At 38.2% G+C, this 25,468-nt stretch overlaps 1 protein-coding gene across 12 annotated transcripts in view; it reads right to left on the bottom strand.

Moving 5' to 3' along the window:
* Positions 1 to 25,468, bottom strand: part of TENM2 (teneurin transmembrane protein 2) — a 782,612-nt gene that overhangs the window by 639,808 nt on the left and 117,336 nt on the right. For all 12 annotated transcript variants that reach the window (XM_081845776.1, XM_081845777.1, XM_081845770.1 and 9 more), the window contains one exon: positions 1,993 to 2,289. In XM_081845776.1, coding sequence (XP_081701902.1) covers positions 1,993 to 2,218 — 226 coding nt within the window. In that variant the 5' untranslated portion in view covers positions 2,219 to 2,289. The remainder of the gene's footprint in view (positions 1 to 1,992; positions 2,290 to 25,468) is intronic.

Below are 25,468 nucleotides of genomic sequence, written 5' to 3'. Positions count from 1 at the left end.
ACAGACCTATATTTATGTACCGCTAGTAACCACCTGTATACTTGATCCACCAACAAACAAGAGAACAATAGAGTAACAGTTTTTTTTTCTGGCGGTGCATACAGTTACCCTTAAAATACACTCATACAAGGCTAATTTACTACACATATTGTTTACTTCAAAGTGGGAATAAACAGTCAAGGAAATGTAAATTAGTAGTTACAGAAATAGTAAGTAGGCCAAAATATGGAAAGAAAAATAATACCAGGGGAAAATAATTGTATTTGGGAAACTAATGTACACAACAACTAGAAAAGATGGTAACCATTTTATACCAAAAGAAAGCTGAAGCAATTTCATGAAAGAAGAAGAAAGTTGGGTTTTAAAATCAGTGATCTAGAAACAAAGAACCCTATTGCAGTTTTGAAGCTATGCAAACACAGGATAATTTATACACTTCATGAGCAACAGTTCTTCAGCTGAAGCATAGTTACAACTTAAACATCACAAGGACCATTGACAAGAAGTGTGTACGCTGTTGTGCCTGAATGTGAGGAATCCAGATTCAGATGCTGATTCAGCAGTAAAGCTCACTGGGGTCCTTAGATAAGTCTCTATTCTGCAGTTTAAGCTGCCTAGCTCACTGGAAGAATGGCAGGGAATATATCTACTGCACAGAGATATTGTGATTTAACGTTCATAGTGCCAAAGAAATTTTAACAATTTTGAAAGAAACAACAAATACCTCACAGGGAATTCTATCACTAAGAGCTATTAGCTCCAATCCAAACCAAGCACATGCATACAGTAATTTAAAACATGTTTAGAGGGCATCAGGTGCTTCTAGCTTTGTACAGTAGGATAAAATTAAAAGCTATGTTGAACAAATACTCTTCCATGAGACGGAGCCGTATATGCTTGTGGATCAATTTTGCTGGGAAGACAATCTTTTGAGAAAAGTATTGCCTAGGATTCATTCTGGGCTAGGAAAAGCAACAGAAATAACTTCATTGACATCAATCTTACAAAGGGATTATAGGACTTAATATCATTCTATATGACAACTGGACATTTGAAAAGTGTGCTGGTTTTCCCCACCCACCATTTATGCCTGCCTTAGGAATGTTACTATCTCTTAATAGCCAGACTATCTGGAACTTTTCATATCACAAGTCTGGGCTATGTTTTTCTGTATTTGAATTATTCACACACTGAAAAGGGTAAGACACAGAAGCATAATAAATTGTCACTTAAAATAACATTGAAAGAAACGTACGCAAAGTAAAAACAACATGTAAAGATACTTCTCTCAATCGTTTTTGTTATAATGGAAAAAAGTTATCAAAGGAAGTTTACACATTCATGTGAAGAATTTATGTCAATCTAAAATTTAACATGGGCTTTTGATTCTGTGTGAGGCACTAACAAACTACTAATGAACTTGAAAATAATTAGATGGGTCTTCTCCCTCCATTTTTAAATTAAATTAAATGTAAGGCTTATGCAGTGACAAAATTATGTCAGGGAAAAGTGTACATTCTCCACATTTCAATTCACTTCAGTAAGAAATATGGGATAAATTACAAAGTACCTCATAGGTAATGATTACCAAATGTTAATCACAATGTTTTACTCATCTTATCAGTAATGCTAGTCCCACAAAAAAATAAGTAGTGAAAATGTCTCTGTTATACCTGTAATGAACCTTAGTGACATAACACAAGGATATAATATGTGGGCCTCTCCAGAAATATGACAACATGACAGCTGGTTAATACTAATAATTATTAATACCTCTATGTTAAAAGGAGGAATCTAGAAAGGCTTTCTGAATATGACAAAGCTAACATATTCACCACTTCACTTCACAATGAAAACTGAATTTTGTACTTGCATGTCAAATCACAACTGAACACATCTTTCAATACAAATGCAGAGTAACTGCATGGACACTTAAATATAGTGCTGTAATGGTATCGTTGAAGTAAAAAAAAAAAGTGTCTTAGAACATACCTTGTCTTGGAAACTCATCAGACTCTCTGTGAACTAGGTCAGTAACTCGATTTCCATAGTGCATTCTGGTATCATGGTCATAAGCCTTTAGTGTCTCACTTGAACTATAGGACTTCTGAGTAGGCACTCTACAGTCCTCACTGTCCAGTGATGAACTTGTGTAGCGACATTCCTTTCCACACCTGCCTCTTGTCAAAGAGCGGTGCCTTCGATCTTTTATATCCATAATTCTGGGAGAAAAGGAAACTTTTTCCCACTGATGTAAAACTTTAAGGCAGAGACTGGTTACTTTTCCACCTACAAGAAATAAAAATAATGCTTAAGTATAAAGTGATGACTTAAATATACATTTGTTTGTGTGTGCGCACATCTGTGTGTATGTGTAAAGTCACATTTTCTCACTTTCTTAGAAAACTAAAGTGAAAAAGACACAACAGCCAACAAAGCATTTCAATTGCTTTAAAAAACCTATATGGGTAATTGATCCTAATGGAAACAAATGAAAGAAATTTGATTTAACTGCATGAGTTATATTTTATTAAAACTATGTTTTTATTGAAGAGTTTAAAAATTGATGATAAAACAAACTGCTGTAATCTTTTCATTTATGCATGCACACTGATAACAACATGACAGTCCTTTTGACACTCTGATATTAGCTCATGCTCTGCAACAACACACAGAAAAACAGATTGGAAACAGCTTTAATTACTTCCTTTTATAGCTGCAGGAGGGTCTGAAATGTAGAGCATCATATGAAGTGTGCAGATTAGACTGAAGCACACAGTGAAGTTTAAAGAACGAACCATTAAGATTCACAAGCTATACAAGCAAGTTTCAGAAAAACCACAAACGCTTCCTTAGTATTCCTTCATAATTTCCCTTTTTCATCATACTTTTTTTTCTTCAACTGGCTTTCTCACCCACCATAAAGCTCCACCGGTGTTCAGCAGTTTAGAATTGCTCCCTTAGTCTAGTTATGATCACAGCCTAAGCATTTTTTAACTCTCTTACTACATCAGGGGTTAATAACCTTTTGGACCAGCAGGCACATTACAAATGGTTAGGAAATGCTGTAGGTGTCAGTTACAAAATGGCTCTCATGGGAGCAGGCCATAACACAAAATATGTACCATGGAGGGACAGGCATAATTTATCATAGCTGCTGTGGATGGCATGGCATCACACGAAAACAGGGGGCCATCTTTGCTGCTCCCTACTCCCTCTAATCACATGCTTGTTGTGGGAAGTCACCTATGTGTCCTGATTGTGCAGATCATGCACACAATGATGCTGTTGGTAAACAGGGAATGTTTCCATGTACCAGGAAAAATATACAATGTGGCCACACCACATTTTCTCTCCCTTTCTCTCTCACACACATACACACACAGAGCACATGCACACATATAGACTACAGACACACACGCTTCTCTCACACACAATCACATACTTCGCATATGCATCCCTCAGTCTCTCACACAGACTGTACACACAGCACATACACCCCTCCCTTTCTTACAGATCACATGTACATGTATGCTTCCCCCCCCCTCCAACTCTCACACACCAAGAGATATCTCACTCTCTTTCTCTCTGCCCAAGTGGATATCTCTCAATAATACACACATAGCAAGAATATACTTGAGCACACACATTCAGAAAGCTCCTTCATGGGTGAAGGAAGTGCCTGCTATTGGAAATAAATAAAAAGGAGAGCCATGAAATGTGTGCCCATGGGCACTGGGTTGGCAATCTCTGTACTACATCATTCCCAAATCTCTGGTATTAATACTCATGCAACCTCTGAATCTTTATGGGCCTGACAGACATAACTTGTTTTAAAATTTATATTCTGCCCATACGGCTGGGTTTCCCCAGCCACTCTGGGTGGCTTACAGCATATATAAAACCACAACAAATCAAACATTAAAAAAACAAAATATCCTATACAAGCAACAAACAAACCAAGAAATCAATAGAAATCATCATCAACAACAACAACACTAAACAGTTTACAGTTATACCCAAATTAAAATACAGTAACCACCAACTCCAACTAAACATTTAACCAACACCAACTCAGAGGAACCAAAATTAGAAACATTTTAAAATATTTTAGCCAGTTGTCACAAACCAAGAGTTGTTCCAGCAATGTCTCATTGGCCTCCCAGGAGCCTCTTTTAGCTGTTCAGGGTGAGGTGGGCCCCGACCCCTAGACCAGGTAGAAATGTGTTTTGCAGCATTCATGGCAGCAGCAACATCCCTGGATTTACATAACTAATATACGGAAGATAAGCCAACAGATGGCTTCTAGCTTAGCTATAGAAAAAGTGTGGCCAACACCCTGAAACCGGTATTCCTCTGATTGCCAGGATTAAGAGCAGGCTACATGAACCATGAAGCAATTTTAGGTAACCAGGAGAACCAGATGTTTGAAGACACCCACATGTATATTACAATCTGTGAATTCTTAAAATCATAACAAGTTTATTTTTTAAAAATGTGAAAATCCATGAGACAAGGTAAAAAACCAGAACAATAGAAAACCAAATACCTATCGTTTTCTGGAAAAAAACACACCCAAAACCAATATAAGATACTTACTTAAAAGCCTGCAGTGTTACAATTGTAAAAACCATCAGCCTGCATATATTAGGCAAATTTATATACATGTGCATAACTTTAAGCACACGGGCAGCATACTTTTAGTATTCAGTATGTGTTTCCAATATTGGAAGTTTTGCTTCAGGCTTGGAAGTCTAAATATCACAGAAATGTATATATATGGGGGAAGCTTTTTGCTTAGAGGGCATGGGGAGTACCTAGGTCACCACCCTCAGATGATGATGATGATGATGATTAATTAAATTTGTGTACCCCCCTTCATCTAAAGATCACAAGGCAGTTCACAACTTAAATATATAAAAATGAAAAAACAAACACACTTAAAACATCATAGAATGTTGATCAGCTAAAGGCCTTGGATCACTTGTAGGTGGAAAGCTGGAACTGATAAATACTATATGACATAATATTCATAGGTATCAACTAGTCCAGCCCAAGGTTTTTTGTTGCATAGATGATTTAAAGTTTTGCCACCACACTTCTTTGGTGAGCAACATAACAATAGAACATTGAACCCATCCAGCATCTTCTATAATATTTTTAGAAAGTAGCCTTGACATGTCCACCCGCTTTTGTGTCGAAAAAAACTCTTGGTTGACATTCTGTCAGAAAGAGAGAGGAGGAATGGAAGGAGATTACTGAATCTGTTGGTGGAGAGGGTCTGGGTTGTCCCCCAGGAGACCACATTCTCCACATGCTGCTGTTTGTTTCAAGAGAGGAGGGAGAGTTGAACAAACCAGCTGTCACCCTGCCACTGGAGATGAAGGCTGCCCTGGCAACTGGGAAAATGCAAGACCCTGAGTCAGATAGTAAGTTGGCCAGGCAAACTTAGGCCCCATCTCCAAGGGTGCATCATCAAATGCAGCTGTACAAGCCAACACAGCCTACTTGGGGTGTTCGCTTGCTTGCCCACTCCCATTGCTTGGGAAGAGAACCAAGAGAATGACTGTGCCTACCACACCCTTGAAAAGGGTGTAAGGTTGTGACAATGCCTTAGATTGTGCCTAGCCATGTATCTTAGAGCCCTGCTTCTGAGCTACTAATTTTGCAACCTGTATCCTAATTTATGTTTAAACCATGTGCTAACCTTTAGAATCAAGTCCTCAGGAATACTTGAGCCGAGAGTCCAAGTTCTGAAAGCAGAGTTCCTGACCAGGCACTTGCTCTGCATTTCACCCTCAGTGCAGCCTGGGAATGCATGATTCACCTTTTCTGGCATTTTGGCAGTCTTCAAGAGTATTTCTGAATATGGCCACTTACTCCAAAACAGCTTGACTTTCTCTTGGCTCTTCCACCCAGATACCAATCTCCACATGTTATTATCCAGTAAAAACCTTACTGGGGACATGAATCTCTCTATTTGAATTTAATCTACCAATAAAGACTGCTTCTCCCTTCCTATGTTCCACTCAGTAAACTTCCTCCATCTTTCTCTTTTCCCTCCTCTTTTCCCTCCTCATTCTGCCTTCTCTCCTTTCCATTTAGGCACTACAGTGGTACCTCAGGTTAAGTACCTAATTCGTTCCAGAGGTCCATTCTTAACCTGAAACTGTTCTTAACCTGAAGCTAATGGGGCCTCCTGCTGCCACCGTGCCGCCGGAGCACGATTTCTGGTCTCATCCTGAAGCAAAGTTCTTAACCCGAGGTACTATTTCTGGGTTAGCAGAGTCTGTAACCTGAAGCATATGTAACCTGAAGCGTATGTTACCCGAGGTACCACTGTACAGCAGAGTCTATACTAGTGAATACACAGAGACAATAAAAGTATTCTGTTCCACATTCATGTCCATGTCAAGTAGTTTGAAATGAGTTACAAAGCAAAAATGGATACATAGAATAGCTAGTAAAACTGAGAATGAATTATAGCATAAATGAAATAAAGCAAACAGCGAAAGAGAACTATAAATGACTTCAGGTGACTTAGAATCAGTAGTTAAACTGCAGGTTTAACATGAGTTCTGACTGGTAGTTGCTTTTCTCTGTGCATTTGTTAGCTACAAGGTTCCTCTGGCTTTTTGATTTTTATCATGCAACACAGAAAATATGTCCTGTGCACTAGAATCACATTTATTACAATTTTTTTAGTGGTTACGTAAAAAAAGAAATCAGTCATTATGATCAAAGTTCTTAGTCTTTGTTAATTATAAATACTTTCCTCTTGCATAAAAAGAACAATTATCTACTGCTACAGTGTTGTTAAGGTAGATAAAATAATTTATCATTGCATAATTAACACAATATTGTTAAGCATGCTTTAACAATTTTTTATAATGGATTCATATCACCAGAGAATACTTTCGATTAAGCAACAACTTTAGAAACAATTTTTGACCATGAATGTCTAAATTGATTGTCTAAATTGACTTCTAAAAATCAGATATGTATAAATGACTTTTTTTAATAAAAAAAACCAACCCAAAACCCCACACACAATCTTTTCAGTTGCAGGTACATAGATCTAATCTACATTTTTTGACTCAAGTTCTCTGACTCTCGTCCTCTGACATCCAGTACGTAGCTGTTGGAAGCACATATATTCCCCAGTATGTTATACTGCTTCGAGTGAAGACAGCACAGCACATTCCCTCTACAGTATATACCAATGTTTTTAATATTTTGTTTCACACATAATTGTGGCATTGTTAAATCACCCTGTTAGCAGGTAGAGCTGCCATCAGGATCATGAGTGATTGACAATTGTGTGGAGGATTATTTAGATGAACATATAATTTCATATGGGTGCTGCTGCAATTTCCGCAATGGAAGATGCTGCTCAAAGATGCTGCCACCATTAAGCAAGCCATGACAATCTCGGATAAAAAGGCAACACCATTTCTGCTAAGCCCATATCTTATGGACATAAAGAAAATAACATTTCAGCTATAAAGAACTTCATGGTTAAGGATAAGAGAGAAGGGAGAAGGACAGTGAGATCAGAAGAAGGCAGCATTAATGAGAAAGGAAAAGCGGAAAGGCCAGTTCAGGAGATACAAACTGTTAGTAATTTCATTCTCTCATTGCTGTTGGATCTCGTGATTCACTGTTTACATTCCATTGTGATAGGAGTGTGGGAACGGAACTCAGACACTGTACTTCCGTTCTGTGTGCTTTTGTATTTTTTCTTTGTTCTCTGCTTTCGGACACAAAGGACATGTGTGAAGCTGCTGCTCACACTAGCTATGTTTGTTGTTTTGATTTGCTCTAAATAAAGAAGCTTTCACGATGCCAAATACCTCCACAGCCTCGCTTCTTGCTGGTACTCTGCTACTGCATTAGCGTGCCCACAGCTCCACTGGATGTGGGTCGCTGGACACTTGCATATGCGAAAGGGTACACATGGCAGATTCGTGTATGCAGCAGCATGCTTATTTCTAGTTATGCTATAGAGCAGATATTGGACTACAGTGCCCATCATCCTATGCTGTCTTGGATTGAGAGAAATGTAGTTCAGCAACATATAGAGGATACCATCCCTGGTATAGAATGTCCCACTGGGTGTTGAGGAGACATGCTTCTTAGCTTCAAAAATCAGATTGTCCCTTAAGCAGTAGGAACTGCTGCACCAAAAATTAAAGCAGCAGCAGCAGCAACAACAACAACAACAACAACAACAACAACAGCAAAGGTCTGGCTGTGCTGTGCACAAAATTGATTGTATGCACATATTTAATTTTCATACTACATTACATCTTTAGACTCCAGTTACTCTCAGAGATTCATGTTGAGAACAACTTTGATAATATGCTTCAAAAACAACACATTTGTGTGGAACTCTCTTTCTCTCTCCCCAAAATATGTATACATGACATGATGGCATCACATTGTGAATTTCTCCGCCCACACTTACATTATTGACTGATGCTGGTATGAGTAAAAAATCTTATGACACTATGATGTCATGCCATATGATGGCTGCTAGTACACATTATGAGGGAGAGGGGGATCTCAATATGGGGACGTTTCTTTTGGCAGCATTCCTGTGTCCTGTGACAGCTCAAAAATAATAATAATAGAACTGAGCTGGACAACTTCCCAGACTGCATCTTAATACATACAATTTGCAGCCAGATCCAACACATTTGTATCTATTGGGTTCAATGACACTAATTCTCATGTTTGTGTGCGTATAATGGAAGCTTTAATTGTTCTGAGGCTGTAGCAAAGACAGACAAGTCCAGCCCTAGTCTTTGAGTCAAACTACATTTTACAGTATATTCAAGGTGTTGTTTGCCCTTCTGTCTTTTTTATTTTTAAAATGGGTGATCTGAATTAGGACCACAGTGGGGGTGGAGAGTGATAGAAATCCTTTCCTTCTTGCGGTGGTCTTAACAACCACCCCCACTCCAAAAGCTGCACCCCATGAGAAAAGCTGCTCTTGGCACTGATAGCTTTCCTTTCAGGGCAACTCCCAGCTTCAGGGAGCAATTTTTGTGATTTATATGTATGAGGGGAAAGAGTTTTAACAAACATACACACTGACTTGGTCCTGATCAGGCTTACCCTATCTATATTTTAAACAAAGATGCAAGTACAAACCATGTATATGCATTACGTTTGACCAATTCTCTTTGTTTTCCTTTTACTTGCTAAATCATATACTGTAAGCAAGTTCCCCTATCTTGGCAGCAGTAGCTCAAAGCTTTTCCTCCAAACATCTGGAAAAAATAGAGAAAGAAAGAAATTGGGGGGGGGTGGAGTCTCTCCAGCAGTATGAATTCTCTGCTCTTGAAATGGACACAGGATGGAAGTTTTTTTAGGCTGGGGAATCTTAGACCAGGGGAGGTAAATTAGTTGTGTGAATTGCATATGTTGATTGAAACCTGACAGCAAAATTGTCAACTGGAGTCTTCTTGTAGTCTTTTAATTGATTCATTTATCACAATACCTTTTCTGTTTATTTTTTTTGTGATACACCATGGAGCATATAATTTGGGAAAGGGGAATTGTTGGAGATAATTTACACATTTCCAGAACTTTCTCCAAAAATAATTTCAAAGGTTAGTTTAAAAGCCCTAGATTTCAGTAGAAGAAAGACTGAAGTTGTTTCTTATACAAGTAAATGGAGCTTTGTTCTGCCTACCTTTGAGCATAAAAGTTTCCTTTAGTGTACATAAACCATTAACTTAGTTACCATGAATTCCTAGTGCTTTATGCACACAAAACTTTGTCAGAAATAACACAACTTCCTACTGTGAGCCTTTGTCCTAACATTTCAAAGCGGGCAGTAAAAACTCTAAGAAAGGAAAAGGTAAAAACACACACAAAGAAATGGACAACTGAAACCTTTAATGAATAAGGAAGTGAATTCCAAAAGGGGAGAATTTCATACCTTTATTTACTATTTTATATCCTGCTATCAAATTCTTTTATGAACTTCAGCTAATCATCAGTATATTACATTTAATACAATCATTTTTTCAAATTAGTAAATGGTAAAATTGAAACTATTATGAATTCAGTAATTAAAAAAAATCCTATTACTGAACCCCCTAGTCTACCCACAGTATGCAGAAATACATTGCCTTATTTACAGCTTACCATATTTACAGCCTACCATCCCAATAAAGATACCTATGCATAAAATACTACTTAAAGCCTAGTGCTCCAAGCCAGAGATCAGTGCATGCTTAGGCCTAGGCTCGATGTTGGGAACTCAGGAACCACTCACCCTCCATCTTCAGATTCAGTTCATCAGCCCACTACTGCATCCAGACATATAGCCACTCATGATTGTGAAGTTACAGAAAAATAAAAGCTTAGTATCAGCATATGATTACACTTCACTCCAAATCTCCTAATGATAGCTCCAAATGGCTTTATACAGATATCAAATAGCATAGGAGACAATATAGTGCCCTGTGGCCCTCAGAGCTCAAGATCCAGAGGACTAAGAAACACTTATCCAATGTTTTTTTCTCCCTGTTCCTGGAAGCAGTAGTTTAATCACTGAAGAAGTGTCTCCAAATATCTATCTCCTAGGAGGATACTATGTTGATGGTATCAAAAGCAGATGATGGAATGTACAGAAGCAGTAGGGCAAACTCCCACTTGTCTGTCTCCAAATGAAGGTCATCAATCAGGGCAACCAAATCACTCCCAAAAGCAGCTCTGAACACAGAAATGGTTTGGAAATGGTTTAGAGCAAGACCTCTCCTCGGGTGGCGGTTAGGCACTGGAATATGTGTGGTGTGTTGGAGGGCAGCTTGTGGCCATCACCTCCCCTTCCTTTTGGGTATTCCATTAAAGGGATCTGGCGGTTGTGGATCCTGTCCGATGCCCTGCTGGTGGCTAGGGCCATGGCACAACCCCCGGTGACGTCAGGGGAAGCTTCCAGTTGTATTTGCATCAACAAGCTCCTCCCACTTGTTGTTAACCCTCAAAAATGACTTCCTGCTGGATTGAGTCAAGTATAATTTGTTTGATCCAATGCCTAAGCCAATACCACTTACAGGCTGTAACCAATAAAGTTGTGGCCTTATTTAACCCACTGACCTAAAATACATGTGTCCTCGTGTCTTATTTTATCTCTAAGCGGGTGGCGGCTCCTCGACTCACAGTTACCACAATTTGCGGGGGGGGGGGGAGTAGTGATGAGATGCATGATTTTGTAGTTCAGAGGCAATATACTTTCATTGTATTTCTATGAAAATTCTCATCAAGATGGTATGTTTGCCTTACTGAACAATTCTTTCATTTCTTGCCAATTTCCATCTATAATAATCTGTTCTTCTTCCCATTATGTTTAATATATTCTATGTTATCTTACAGCATATTTCACCAGTCAAGTATAGTTAGCCAATTTTTTTGTTAAGATGCTGTATGTGTTGGTAAAGAACATTTATCTTAGCTCTATAGAAGATCTCTTAAATTAATTCATTGAAATTGCATTCAAATATTTAATATAATATTCTGACCTTTTAATTGCTTTAAAAATGTTAATTAACCTATGGTTCCATGCTTAAGAATTTCTCTTTAGTAACTGTTTCTCACTCTAGTTTCAATGAATACTTTAATTGCTGGTGAATATATGAATAGTCAAGGGTCCAGCTTTATGAGGGTAACTATATATACAGTGTTTATGTATATTTTAAATATTTTACTTTAAACTGCCCTTGAATTTGAACAAACAAGATAACTACCAAATAAATGTTGCTCTAGTATAAAAAACTTACACTGTCCATTTCACTTATCAAGAAAAATATGTATACAGTGATACCTAACTAAGTCATATTCAGAGAAGACATATTGAAGTCAATTGTCAAAATCATTTCATTTGGTCTGTTCTGAGTATGACTAAAATTGGATATCACTCACAGTATTTTTACATATATTTTTTTAAAAAAGGAATTCTATGCATAAGGGAAGGGTTATTAAAACAGAAACTATCCTCCAACATAGCCCAGATACATTCAGCAAAATCAATATATTTCTCAATAGCCCTACAAAATCCATACTGATAAACACTAAACCAGGAAGAAAGGCCTAAACAGAGGTATGGTGTAATATATGTTGATAAAGGTCAGGGCAACAATCAATCAATCAATCAATCAATCAATCAATCAAGGTATCTGAATATATTGCAAAAATTAGAAGAACAATATTATTTTAAAGCTAAAGGTACCCCTGACTGTTAGGTCCAGTTGCGGACGACTCTGGGGTTGTGTGCTCATTTTGCTCTATAGACCGAGGGAGCCGGCGTTTGTCCACAGACAGCTTCCGGGTCATGTGGCCAGCATGACTAAGCCACTTCTGGCGAACCAGAGCAGAACACGGAAACGTCATTTACTTTCCCGCCGGAGCGGTACCTATTTATCTACTTGCACTTGATGTGCTTTCGAACTGCTAGGTGGGTAGGAGCTGGGACTGAACAATGGGAACTCACCCCGTCGTTTAAACGGCGTTTCTGTGCGCTGCTCTGGTTTGCCAGAAGCGGTTTAGTCATGCTGGCCACATGACCCAGAAGCTGTACGCCAGCTCCCTCGGCCAATAAAGCGAGATGAGCACCGCAACTCCAGAGTTGTCCGCGACTGGAATTAACGCGGGGTTCCTTTACTTTTACAGAAAGCTTGGCCTATCGCTCAACATCCCAAAAATCAAAGTGCTGCACCACAAGGACTGACGTTGATGCCCAAATCCAGCATTGCCTGAGCTCTGTAAATGCAACTTTCTTCCGACTGAAGTCAGAGTGTTTGAGGACCAGAACATTCACAGGGAAACCACAATGTTTTTTTTTACAAAGCTATTGTTCTACCAACTTTACTGTATGCTTGTGAAACATGGACCACTTATAAACGCCATCTTCAACTCTATCAGTGCTGTTTCTGAAAATTTTTACATATCACTTGGGAAGACAGGTGAACTAATGCCAGTGAACTGGGCAAAGCAAAGATCACCAGTGTCGAAGCAATGTTTCTTCAACATCAACTTTGTTGGACTGGTCATGTTATTTGGATGCCTGAATAGAGCAACTACTCTATTCTGAACTTAAAAATGGAAAGCATAATGCTGGTGGTCAACAAAAGAGGTTTAAAGACTCTCTCTTTAAAAAAAGTTGTATAAACACCAACAACTGGGAAACACTGGCCTGCGATGGCTCCAATTGAAGAACAGCATTTTCCAAAGGTATCATGGACTTTGAAGATGCTCGAACTTGAGACGAAAGGGAGAAATGTGCTAAGAGAAAGGTACATTTGGCAAACCCTCACCATGATCAACTACCACCTGGAAATCTATGTCCCCACTGTGGAAGGACGTGTGGATCCAGGATTTGCCTCCACAGTCACTTACAGACTCAGTTTTAAGACAGTGTTCATGAAAGACAATCTTACTTGAGTATGAGTGATCATGGACTCTCATTCCTTGGAGGTTTTTAAGCAAAGATTCCTGCATTGCAGGGGGTTGGACTAGATGACCCTTGGAGTACCTTCCGACTCTACAATCCTATGATTCTAAGATTCGGTACATTACGAAGACAAGATATCAACCCACCACATTCACTCCCACACCTGCAGTTGCAAAGGAGAAGCAGAGCTGCATGTTAGGGTTGACATATTTCAAAAAGTAACAACCAGGAAGTCCCCAAAGTTGCTTTTTAAAAACAAAAACATCAAAAACCTGCAGTTGGATTCTTATCTCATTATTCTTAAGAACTTGGATTCTTATCTCATTATACATGACAAAGCCATTTTTCACCTTTTCACCCCTTGCTTTTTCCTGTAAGACCTATTGCAGTCGTTAAGAGTCGTCAACAGGCTCATCACAGCTATCTGCCAATCACCCATTCCCACCACCCTTCTGAGTAATACCCCTCCCCACCTTCTCACTATATAGAAGGGTCTGGAAACTTCTGTTTCAGTGTATCTGAAGAAGTGTGCATGCACACGAAAGCTCATACCAAGAACTGACTTAGTTGGTCTTTAAGGTGCTACTGGAAGGAATTTGTTTTGTTTTGACTGCAGTTTTTCGATTGACTTGCCTAAGAAAGTGCCACCTTTCAGAAATTCCCTCTCGACGTTGATTCCACCTTTGAAATCCACCTTTGAAATGGCAGTCCTACTATATGTCGCCAGCATAATGCTGAGTGTGCCTAAACTCTGGACAGCCCCACTTAGTGGTTTCATGCGGGATAATATTGAATCTTGTGGAGCTTCGCACAACACTCTCTGAAAATGACCACCTAAGTAGGACTGGAAACACTGCATAATGATGCTGTCCACTCTTGCTCAAATAGCAGCTCCAGAAGGATATCTGGGTTGGTGATATTGAAAGCTGTTTAGAGACCAAGGAGAATTAACAGGGACACTCTCCCTCTGTTCCTCTCCTGACAGGGCAACCAAAATAGTTTCCATGCCAAAACTCAGCCTAAAACATGATTGAAATCAGATTACTCCAATGAATCCTAGAACTGGCCTGTGGCCAGAATTCAAGAACTTTGCCCAAGAAGGGGAAACGAGAGGTTGGTGATCAAAGGCAGATCTGACGAAAAGGCAGGAACGACTGCCAGACAGGCTGCAATTTAACAACCCCTGGGAACAGGCCCAAGTGTCCTCATTGGCTGATTGGGCCCATTGCCAGGGGAACACCGAAACAAGGACAGCCGTCAGACGGGTGATCCAGGCTGTCATTGGTCAGATCGCTTGCATGGTCTGTGGCCTGGCCGTAACATTGCCCACCCAGGAAGGTGAGTGAACTTCTGTGAGGATTATATTATTCAGAATTTTAAGATTATGAAAATTCATATAAATCAAAACATAGCTACATAGACAATAATGCTATATTTGCTAAGAATAAATGCTGCGGGTTCATAGTGTTGAAGTCATTTAATTCACATGTATAATCATGATATGTGGGGACTTTTACCATAGTAATAGCATGAAATGCAAGAAAATAAGTATTTGCTGTTATTTATTGAAGGATCAGAAGTATAACAGGGACTGGAAAAGTAGGAAGCAAAGCTAAAAGTGTGACATATTCAGATTGGTTTAACAGGAAGCATTTACAAATAAAAAACTTCAGTTAATTAATCACATACTTCCATAGGTAACTTTCACTAAAATCAGGAATAACTACGGTACTTTTCATTACACTGTAGAAACCCCTTCCTATGGTCTTGTTTTTAAAATGACTTTCAGAAAGTATTTATAGTTGCCTTATGGGTTGACTTCTACCACTTTAACCTGGGTTTTCATGAGAGTCATTTTGTCCTATAACATCAGGTCATTATTTTTCAGCTTGCACATCTCCCAATAAATCACACAAGGTTGATAGTGACTAGCAGTGATCCCAGTGCAAGAAAGGCCACCTTTTCCATGCTTCATTTAGGCAAACTCTCCACTGATGTGACAGGGGGTTTGATGGGGAAATAAATAAGGCCCAAACCCTGCAATTATTTAACTGCCATTCAACATGAGGACTGAAGGATCACAATCTCTGTAACCAAGCTCTCAGTAACTAAGCCTATGGACTGCTGCATGCTCATACAGCTACCTTTTCCCCCATATTAGCTGACTTCAAGTGAAAACAAAACAAAAATAAGCGAGGGTCTGAAATTAAGACCTGAATTAGTATATCATTATATTATTCTGTCTATTCATATTACTAAATTAGGTTACAAAGAAAACTTATCTGACAAACTGGAAGTCAGTTAGCTTGCAATGGACCTGAGCTGTGTTATGAAGTGAATCCCCGCCCCTCACCTAACATAGCCAACAACTTGCTTGCCAAGAGTATGAAGTGATTCCCCCCCCCCCCCCAGATGGTGCACATAGTGACCACTGGGACATAAGACTATATACACTGAGTATTTATGTAACAATTCATCTCATGCTCTGTATACAGTTAAAATAGTTCAGTAAAACAAATAGAAACTGTTCAGGAAATATTTGTGAATGGGGAACAAGCTAGAACAATGGCAAAAATCTGTTTCAGTTGAGAGTTAGATCTAAAAATTAGAAAAGCAAGAAATTTGGTAGGTCAGCTAATAGGTCTTAAACTAAAAATGGAACCTTTGGTCTCTGAATGACGGAAGAGAGCACCTCTGAACCCACCATGGCTGCACCATGCGGCAATGGCCGCCCACCCAGAGTCCCAGATGAGTGCCTATTGTGATAAATTCTGCAGTTTTAGTTTTTAATATGCGAACTTAATTTGTACCAGAGGTCCGTTCTTAACCTGAAACCGTTCTTAACATGAGGCGCGCTTTCGCTAATGGGGCCTCCCGCTGCTGCTGCGCTGCTGGCACATGACTTCTGCTCGCATCCCGGGGCAAAGTTTGCAATCAGGAGCATCTACTTCTGGGGTAGCGGAGCTCGTTACCTGAAGCGTTCGTAAGAAAGACGGTACGTAATCCGAGGTTCCACTGTATTACATTTTACTTTCCCAAAACTAGTGACTTCAATACAACTGTGGTCGCCATCTTCAATACAGTGGTACCTCGGGTTAAGTACTTAATTCGCTCCAGAGGTCCGTACTTAACCTGAAACTGTTCTTAACCTGAAGCACCACTTTAGCTAATGGGGCCTCCTACTGCCGCCGTGCCGCCAGAGCACGATTTCTGTTCTCATCCTGAAGCAAAGTTCTTAACCTGAAGCACTATTTCTGGGTTAGCGGAGTCTGTAACCTGAAGCGTATGTAACCTGAAGCGTATGTAACCCGAGGTACCACTGTACAAGGATTTAAAGATTAACTGGGTTATGTATCAGCTCTTATAATATGTCCTAACTAGAAAAACACGTTATCTAGTCCCATTTTCATCAGAATGAAATCACACATTAACAAAATATCAGACAAAGTAACAATACATTCAACTGCTGGTTATAAATAAGTTGTGTTTACTCATAGTGTATCAAATCATGATTTTTTATTCTCTTGCTGTTGGACTGAGAAGACACGTCCCTCCACCCAGCTGTGGTGCTCAGTTCTCACAGAGTGGCTTATTAGTTAACCTCTCTTCCCAGGGAACTCTGAGAATTCTACCTATGTAAGGGGAATAAGGATCTGCCAAGAACTCTCAGCACTCTTAAGAAACTACAGTTCCCCAGCATTCTTTGACGAAAGCCATGACTCTTTAAAGTGGTGTGATACTGCTTCAAAGGTACAGTGCACATGGGGTCTAGGTCTAGAGATTACTTGGGTCATTTTCCTGAGTATATGCGTAAACGTAAAAAACTATTAGAACAATTAATGTATTCTATTTACACCTCATATAGTGTGCCTTTTTACAAGGATACACATTGCATGCAAGAACTACGGTATACACGATTATGATCACGTGCTTTAAATCAATAAAAATACAGAAGTAAAGAAAGCACATCTAACCAAGTTAAGTACATTATTATTATTAAAGGAGAGATAGTATTGCAGGTTTGCAGTATATAAAATTTACAAGTTGAAAGCTGCCAGGGAAGGTTTGTAGGCATAACTAAGACTCTAAAAAATGATGACAACCACTTATTAAAAGCATTCAGGTGCTTCACCAATTTTGAAAGAGTACTTTCTCATAGCATTTGTTAATAATGAATCTTTTCAGGCAAATATCAAAGAGTGTATGGTTCACATATTTTTAACTGAATTAACACATACTTTTAGTATTTATGAAAACTAATGCCTAATTATTTCTAAAGAGTCTATCTAGGGAAAATATTTTATTAAAAAAAGTAAAAAAATAATGTTCTTTTTTTGGAACTGAATGGGATTATTTGGGCAGTCAGACAAAACAGCACTTGAGTACGAATTGCTTCACAGACTTTATTAGACACATTTTATTGTTTATCTATTTGTGCAGAATTTAACTGCACACAACATTAAGATGATTGAAGTGGTTATTTCCAAACCATGTGCTCACTCTTAAATCTGTTAAATCCGTTTTCCTTACTAATATGCAATTTTAAACCACATTTCCTCCTCAAAATTGCATTTCTCAACTTATTTTGTGATTTTTAAAAATGAAAATTGGTATATAAATACTCAAAATAAATAACAATGATAGCTTTTTAAAAGAAAAACTGAGCAACAACATTCCGGAAGTGCAAAAGCTGAAGGAAAACTAGACACTTGTATTAACACAGCAGGACAATGACTCCTTTTCACTCCCAAGGGACCCATGATTATTACGTTTTTAAATTAGGTGACACAGCAAATACTGTTAGGTGGCCTTCATTGTTAGCAATACATTCTACATTTTCAAGGCTGAGGGAAAGCTTATAATGTTCTTTATAATGTTTAACCAGAATCTCTGTTGTAAATTGAGCCCATTGATTTGGGTCTGTCTACACTCTAGAACAGCACTGCTGATCACTAGTCAATACACTGAACAGCCTCCATCCAGTATGAACCAAAACACAGTGCATAGAGTATAGTTTGGAAGTACATGAATGATGCAGTTTTACTATCTGGCTTTGAGGACTTAGATCTAAAACCACTGGGGTGTTATTTGAAGAAGAAAAAAGTTGTATAATTGACAACACCACAGAATGCTAGTAATTGCAGCCAACTTTCACAATAAAATGATTATTGGGTTGGATCCACAGAAGAATAAGCAGAATTCTGCTTGTGGAACACAATTTTTATAGCTCTTCTCCATATTACAGCCCTGTATCCACACAAACTCTTTCCAAAGGTCAAGGGACAGGCTTTCTTAAGAGTGTCAACTCAATCATTGCTCCTTGCCACTTTAGTGTGTCCAACTGTGCTGCTTCCTGACGCTATACTATAATAATGCACTTGTTTTCTATAAAATATTTCTTTAAAGTAATACACTTTCAAAATACACATACACAGGAACATGCACTCACAACTAAAAATTGTATTTTGAAGTGAAGTTGTGGGAAATCCTATTCTTTCAAATAGATTCCACACCATTGTACTCTAAGAATATTAATTTCACATTCCTTATTGCTCATTTAACATGCAGTACTGCATAATAATCAGTTATATGCACAGAGTAAAATATTTTCATTATATAACTTAGCAAGGGGTTTAGAATTAACAGAGAAAAGAAAATGTAAGTAGATAATAATAATGGAGTTTATGTCAGCAGAGAAATTGCATTGTAATTAATAGTTCAGTTTTGGTGTGTTGACTAATTTCTAATTAAAAACATCATTCTTACATTATTTTTAAGGACAAAATGATTTTAAAAAGTAGGGATGTTAAAGAATGTGATGTGTGTGTGTGACATTTATCTTTTAAATACTTAAATTATGTTTTTATAGAAATATGTTTAAAATAAGGTAAATATGTTTAAAAATATAAGGTTGTGAGTTTTTAAAAACTTGTAAGTATTGTATGCTTGGAGCTGCTCATAAAGTTGTATTTTTTATGCTTCCAGTAAATGATTAGTGTTAACACCAAATCACCTTTCTGTATTTTAATAATAGACTTATATGCTCCTCAGGTGTAATATTGAATTTTCTCCAATTTCGTATTCAACATATAATATTACCCTAATATCCAGCACTGTGTATTTAAAAATGAGAGACCATTTCACAATATTTGCACTATATTTGCTACAGTAGAAAAAGAGATGGAGAGTGTAATCTTTAAATCAAACTGTCAAATGAAGAGTCACTCAATTTATTAAAAAGAAAACACAACATTTCTTTTAACACACAAGCATGGATATGTATCTAAAAATCTACCAAATGAATATTTATAGAAAAGAAGACATTAAATCTATAGCCCCAATTTTTAAAAAATATTTCTGGGGTGAGCAGAGTAACTCCTTTATATTTATATTTTTGTTGTTAAAAAAGCAACAAATTAGTAAAAATTAGTAAAAATTAGTAAAAAAAATATTAACCATGGTTGCCAGTAATGTAATGTCACCATGCAGTCCACTAAAAAGTTTAGATAATAGAGCACAACTTAATTATAAATATAATAAAATTGCTGTGCTCCTGAAATACTTTCAATTTGAGGTTATAGGTTTTGATGTGGTGTTTAATATGAGAATGCCATTTGGTTTGCCTTATTAGAAATCCTCTTGAGTAGCACTGCTTGAGTCTGTTTAAAAGAAAACATATTTAGCGAAGAGTTTTTAAGAGCCTGAGTAATTTCCATAATTGTGACAATTGGCAAAATTTGATTTTCATGTTTCAAGACAAACAATCATTGGATTATTATCTGCAGTCTAAGCACTGGAGCCTAACCTCCTAATTAGGATGAAAAACTCTGTCAGTTGCAAGCCTAGTAAGTCACAACAAGTCAATATTTTTAATAAGGATTAATTTAAGAAACTCTACAAGGTTGTGTTGGAAGCTATTCTGGCATGTCTATTGATTAACATTTGGTATTACAGCCCATAAAGGATTTATTATATAAAGTAACAATGTAAGTGTACAGTTTCCACTTATTAGCAAAATTGCTTAAACATATCATATTTTAGAAAACTATAAATTAGCGCACAACACCAAAAGACAACAGATACAGGATAATTGTTCACTGCAGCATTGATTTTCAATAGAGTAATACCGCGCAAGTTTGCAGGTTGTGCTTCTCGCAAAGCAACCTGCATTAGAAACTTTCATCTGCATTTGCAATCTCTCTCAATTACTTCTCTACATGTTGTCATGCAGCGTAACAAACCTCCTGGTGCTTAGACAAGGCAGAGGTTTATGTGCAGTCATGTAGGGGATGACTAATTTCATAATTACATCAAATATGCTAATTACAGGATACAAAGAAGACTGTACAGCTAGATGTGACGAAATATTTCCACAGCAAGAAGAGCAAGGAGTCCGAGCCTTAGCATTACTGTGCTTGATTTCCAGAATGGGAATGTACAATATTCTGGGCACCCTCTGGAATTATATACCTATAATAATTCTTCAGGCACAGAAATATTCATTCAAACCAGCATGAAGTTCACATATAAATAGTTTATCTGACTAAAGGTTTGGGCTGGAACTGTCTTACATCTACAAGAACCAAAACCTTTTTAAAAAAGGGGGACTATTTCAAGTAAAATAACTATTTATACCTCTCTGATTAAAAAAAGGAATCATAGCCATTGTAAAAAGTAAATCAAAATTCAAATGCAGTTTTCCCCCTGGAAATTTCAGAGATCTAAGCACAAGGCTATTAACTGATGCTAGGTGGCAGTAGCATGCAATTGAAGCTACACACTCTCCAATGCTGTTCAAAAACAAGCAGCGTGTTCACAAAAAATTATGTTAACAACATACAGTAAGACCCTGTATTTACTGCGGTTTCAAACTCTTGAGCACTACATTACCTAAACAGATACCTTGAGATAACATTTCCTGCTTGTGAAATCATACACTGGGAGGGGCAAAAAACTGTATTAACTAAATTTATATTATGATAAGCATAATAGATCTGCTGGAAGAACTACAATGGAAGTAGCAATCATTTATATATATATTTGGCAATGTGGAACATGATTCTTCTCTCTTTTCTTCAAAGCTAGCACTAGTTCAGAATTTCATTTTCCTCACCTATGTCTCTTTGGCAGGTATTCACAAATTTTTGGTGGGCATGCTGGTTTCCAGGAGCTGCCCTGACCTTCTGCTGCGTTTCTGAAACATAGCATAGGTCACAGGCAATTCCTCTACTTCCCTCTCCAGCTCCAAGCTTGGAGAGCTTGAAGGAAATGACCAATAGGCACAAGAAACAATGTACTTCTGGTTCCCCTCTCCAGCTTGAAGCTGAACAAAAGCAGAGGGGTGTCATATTATTTTGCCTCTGTACCTGCTGGGTGCTTTGAAATCAGAGTGCCTGGCAGACAGAGACAACCGCACATGCTTCAGCCTACCCCTCTCCAGCTTGAATATGAAAGAGGGTGGAAGAAATGTGCTGTACCTTCTTGATTCTCTGAGCTTGAGGAATGCCTGGAAATTGCATAGACAGGTATACTTGCTTTCTCCTCCCGTCTCTAACCTGGAATCCTGAAAAAGTGGTTTCTTGCTTTGGTCCTGGTCCTTCATGTTGCCACAGCAGAAGAAAATATATTAAAGAAGCATGGTTTAAGAGAGAAGAATATGGGTGGGGAATAGGCTGAGATCCTCCTTCCTATTCTGCACTTTAAATCTCTCACTCCCACTCTCACATTGCTTTGTGATGATTTGAAAATGACATGGTCCTGATAAGTGGGTCTGCTACCATGACAAAATTCTGTTTTTCAGCTCAGTTCTTTTGTCACTGAGAAAAACAAACAAGTATTAATTGTCTCTGCAAAGAAGGAACTTATCTGGATTTGCTACACTTGGTTGGATAAAAGTGTTGCTAACACACAATATGCCCAGTTTAAGCAAAATTATGTTTAGAGTTTGTAATTTAAGACTATTTAAAAAAACAACCCTGCTGGATCAGGCCAAAGAGCCCATCAAGCCCAGTTTCTATCCAGATGCCTATGGGAAGTCCACAAACAGGACTTGAGCACAACAGCACTCTTCCCACTTGTGATTCCCAGAAACTGGTATTCAGAGACATATTGCCTCTAACAGTAGAGGCAGAACATAGTCATCACCACTAGTGGTCATTGATAACCTTATACTCCATGAATTTTTGTGCTGTGTGAAGTACTTTTGTCTGTCCTCAATTTTCCAGCATTCAGCTTCATTGAATGGCCCCAAGTTCTAGTATAACGAGAGTGAGAAACATTCTGCATATAAGAGGCTCGATCCACAGGACCTTTCAGGGGCACAGTACTTTCTCCTACTTCTTGATTTATATGACAATATTTCATTCCTAATACAGTGGTACCTCGGGTTACATACGCTTCAGGTTACATACGCTTCAGGTTACAGACTCCACTAACCCAGAAATAGTACCTCAGGTTAAGAACTTTGCTTCAGGATGAGAACAGAAATCGTGCTCCGGTGGCACAGCGGCAGCGGGAGGCCCCATTAGCTAAAGTGGTGCTTCAGGTTAAGAACAGTTTCAGGTTAAGAACGGATCTCTAGAACGAATTAAGTACTTAACCCGTGGTACTACTGTAGCCTCAGGAAAACAATAGAGAATGTAAGACTGGGGGAGAGTTCCACTATCATGCACATATAACCTACCTCTCTTCTCCAACTCAGTTTTTATTTGGGTGGAAGGGGAACAATAGAATTAAGCTGCTTAATCATTCATATTTTTACATCTCTAAAATGCAAGTTATAAAATTATATTCAGCCCTGCCTTTCAGGGCAGAAATGTGAATGTCTATAACCCATCCCAATCCCAACTGTTTGTGCAACAAATATGCACTGCAGAATCCCGATGAGTGATTGGGACAGACATTCTGCACATATTCCTCCATCTCCATTGCAATCAAAATGTCCTAATCCTTCAGTGGGCAGCTTTAAATAAAATATTTTGCACCCGCACAACTAGCCATACCATTTGTAACGCAGATTTAGAACAGTTGATATAATATTTAACTGCACCACTTTATAGTAGTTCAGTTTGAAACAGAGCCACATCTCCTCCCCATTTCTGCATACAAGGCATTTGCTAAGAAAAAAACATATTGTGTTAATGATTTCATGTGGAACATATTTATTTTCCTTGTAAAACAGACATAATAGAAGAGACTTGCGAAGTTGTGGTAATCTACACAGAAAGTTCATCACACTTCTCTCCTTAGATTTTACTAATGATGCAGACACATTTGCTGAATTAACTATAAAAGCTACTGAACTATAAAAAAAGGAAACAGTGATATGTATGCCTCCAAAGTATAAAACTGTAGGTGTCATAGCCAATTTCTTCATTAGTAAGAGACACTCTCACATGCCACCCATCCTGTGTATTCTCAGATATCAACACCCTGTCTTATCCTGCCTCAATATCTGGCTCATCAAATTATTCTATCTAACTGATCTTTCAGTTTAGGAAACCTTCCCCCACCAATTATTTAAGTGTAGTTATTTGTTGTTGTTTTTAAATAATAATAATACTGTAAACCATTATTCTTCATTCTACTGTCCATAACTCCTGCTATTAGTAGCCTTTCATTTAAGCACTGTCCCAGGGAGAGCAACTGCCATGAGGTAACTTGCTATATTTGTTTGTATAACATTATTCTTGTTTATAAAACCCAATAAAAAACCCCCAAACAAGCAAATTGCAGCAAGTTGTGGGAAAGGAAAAGAACTAAGATAACATTAGGAAGATCTTTTTGGCTGGAAACCTGTGTTTCTAACATACCGGAAAGGAGGAGGTTACAGTAATCACACCACAACAATGTTCCTTTTGGTCAGCAAGTTTCTTTGCTCTCCTTGCTTAGTGTACAGATGTTTTAAGAAAAAGCTGATAAACTGTTTTTCATAATTCCACATATTCCTTCAAGACTCAGAAATTATATAAACTGTTTTCAGTACTTTTGCTGCCTTTTTGAATCTGTGTTGTAATTACAGCTGTTTAAATAGAGAAACATAACCTACCTTTTCCTCCTGACAAGTATATTTTACATTGCACACATGCATTGAATTTTAGCAACAAATCACAGATTAATAATGACTGAAAAGTAAGACGCTACCCAGTAACTGCCAAAATATAAGCCACCCTGATAATTACAGCACTTTCCTGCCAATATTAAGCCACAGTCCGTCTGCAGTGCTAAGATCGAAACATCCCCTAACCTTACAGCTATCCTAATAGGAGTATTTACAGTGTAAAAAACAGTAATCTTGAGAAGATCTGAAATGAAAAGAAGAGTAGACTTCTTGAGAACACCCTGCCCCCTGCATCATAAGCATCCACTTTGGGCGACTGAGGAGGGACAAATGTGTTCACAGCATGGCTCCCTGTGAGGGCACATCCACACTTCCCTTTGTCCCATGATTTCCAGGCATGGGTCCAAGAGATTTTTATTTTGTCCTGCTGCTTTCCCCAGGAAAACCTGTTGTCTACTGCTGAATCAGAACAAACAGTGATCCGCAGAAAACCTGATTGACATCTGTTTCGATTCAGTAGTAAATAGTACGTTTTCCCAGGGGAAACGGCAGGGCGTAAGAAAAACCTCTTGGCCCCGTGCCTAGAAGTCATGGGACAAATTGAAGTGTGGAAGAACCCTTAATGGGGACAGAAAGATTCTTGCCAATGTCGTGAACTGGTTACATGGTACTGCAATGTCATCACGTTGGCTACTTGATTCCCAGTTGACTAGGATACACAACCAGCAAGAAGAACATGCAGTTTGTAGAGAATATGGCTCTGAAACAACAACATTTTGCAAGGTCCAGAGGAAGAGTGATTTGAAACCTCTGCCCTTCTCACTGCATCATGTATTAATATCATTTTTACCTTCAACTGTGAAGAATGCATAGTCCTTTCTTAAAAATGATAACTATATTTTTACACCAGACTGACTGACACCAGAAGCAGCACATTTAATTTTTAG

This window comes from Podarcis erhardii, assembly GCF_964252035.2.
Source record: "Podarcis erhardii genome assembly, chromosome: 2".
Classification (NCBI taxonomy): Eukaryota; Metazoa; Chordata; class Lepidosauria; order Squamata; family Lacertidae; genus Podarcis; species Podarcis erhardii.
The sequence above is the reverse complement of the archived record's forward strand: the minus strand, read 5'-3'. Positions and strand labels throughout refer to the sequence as shown.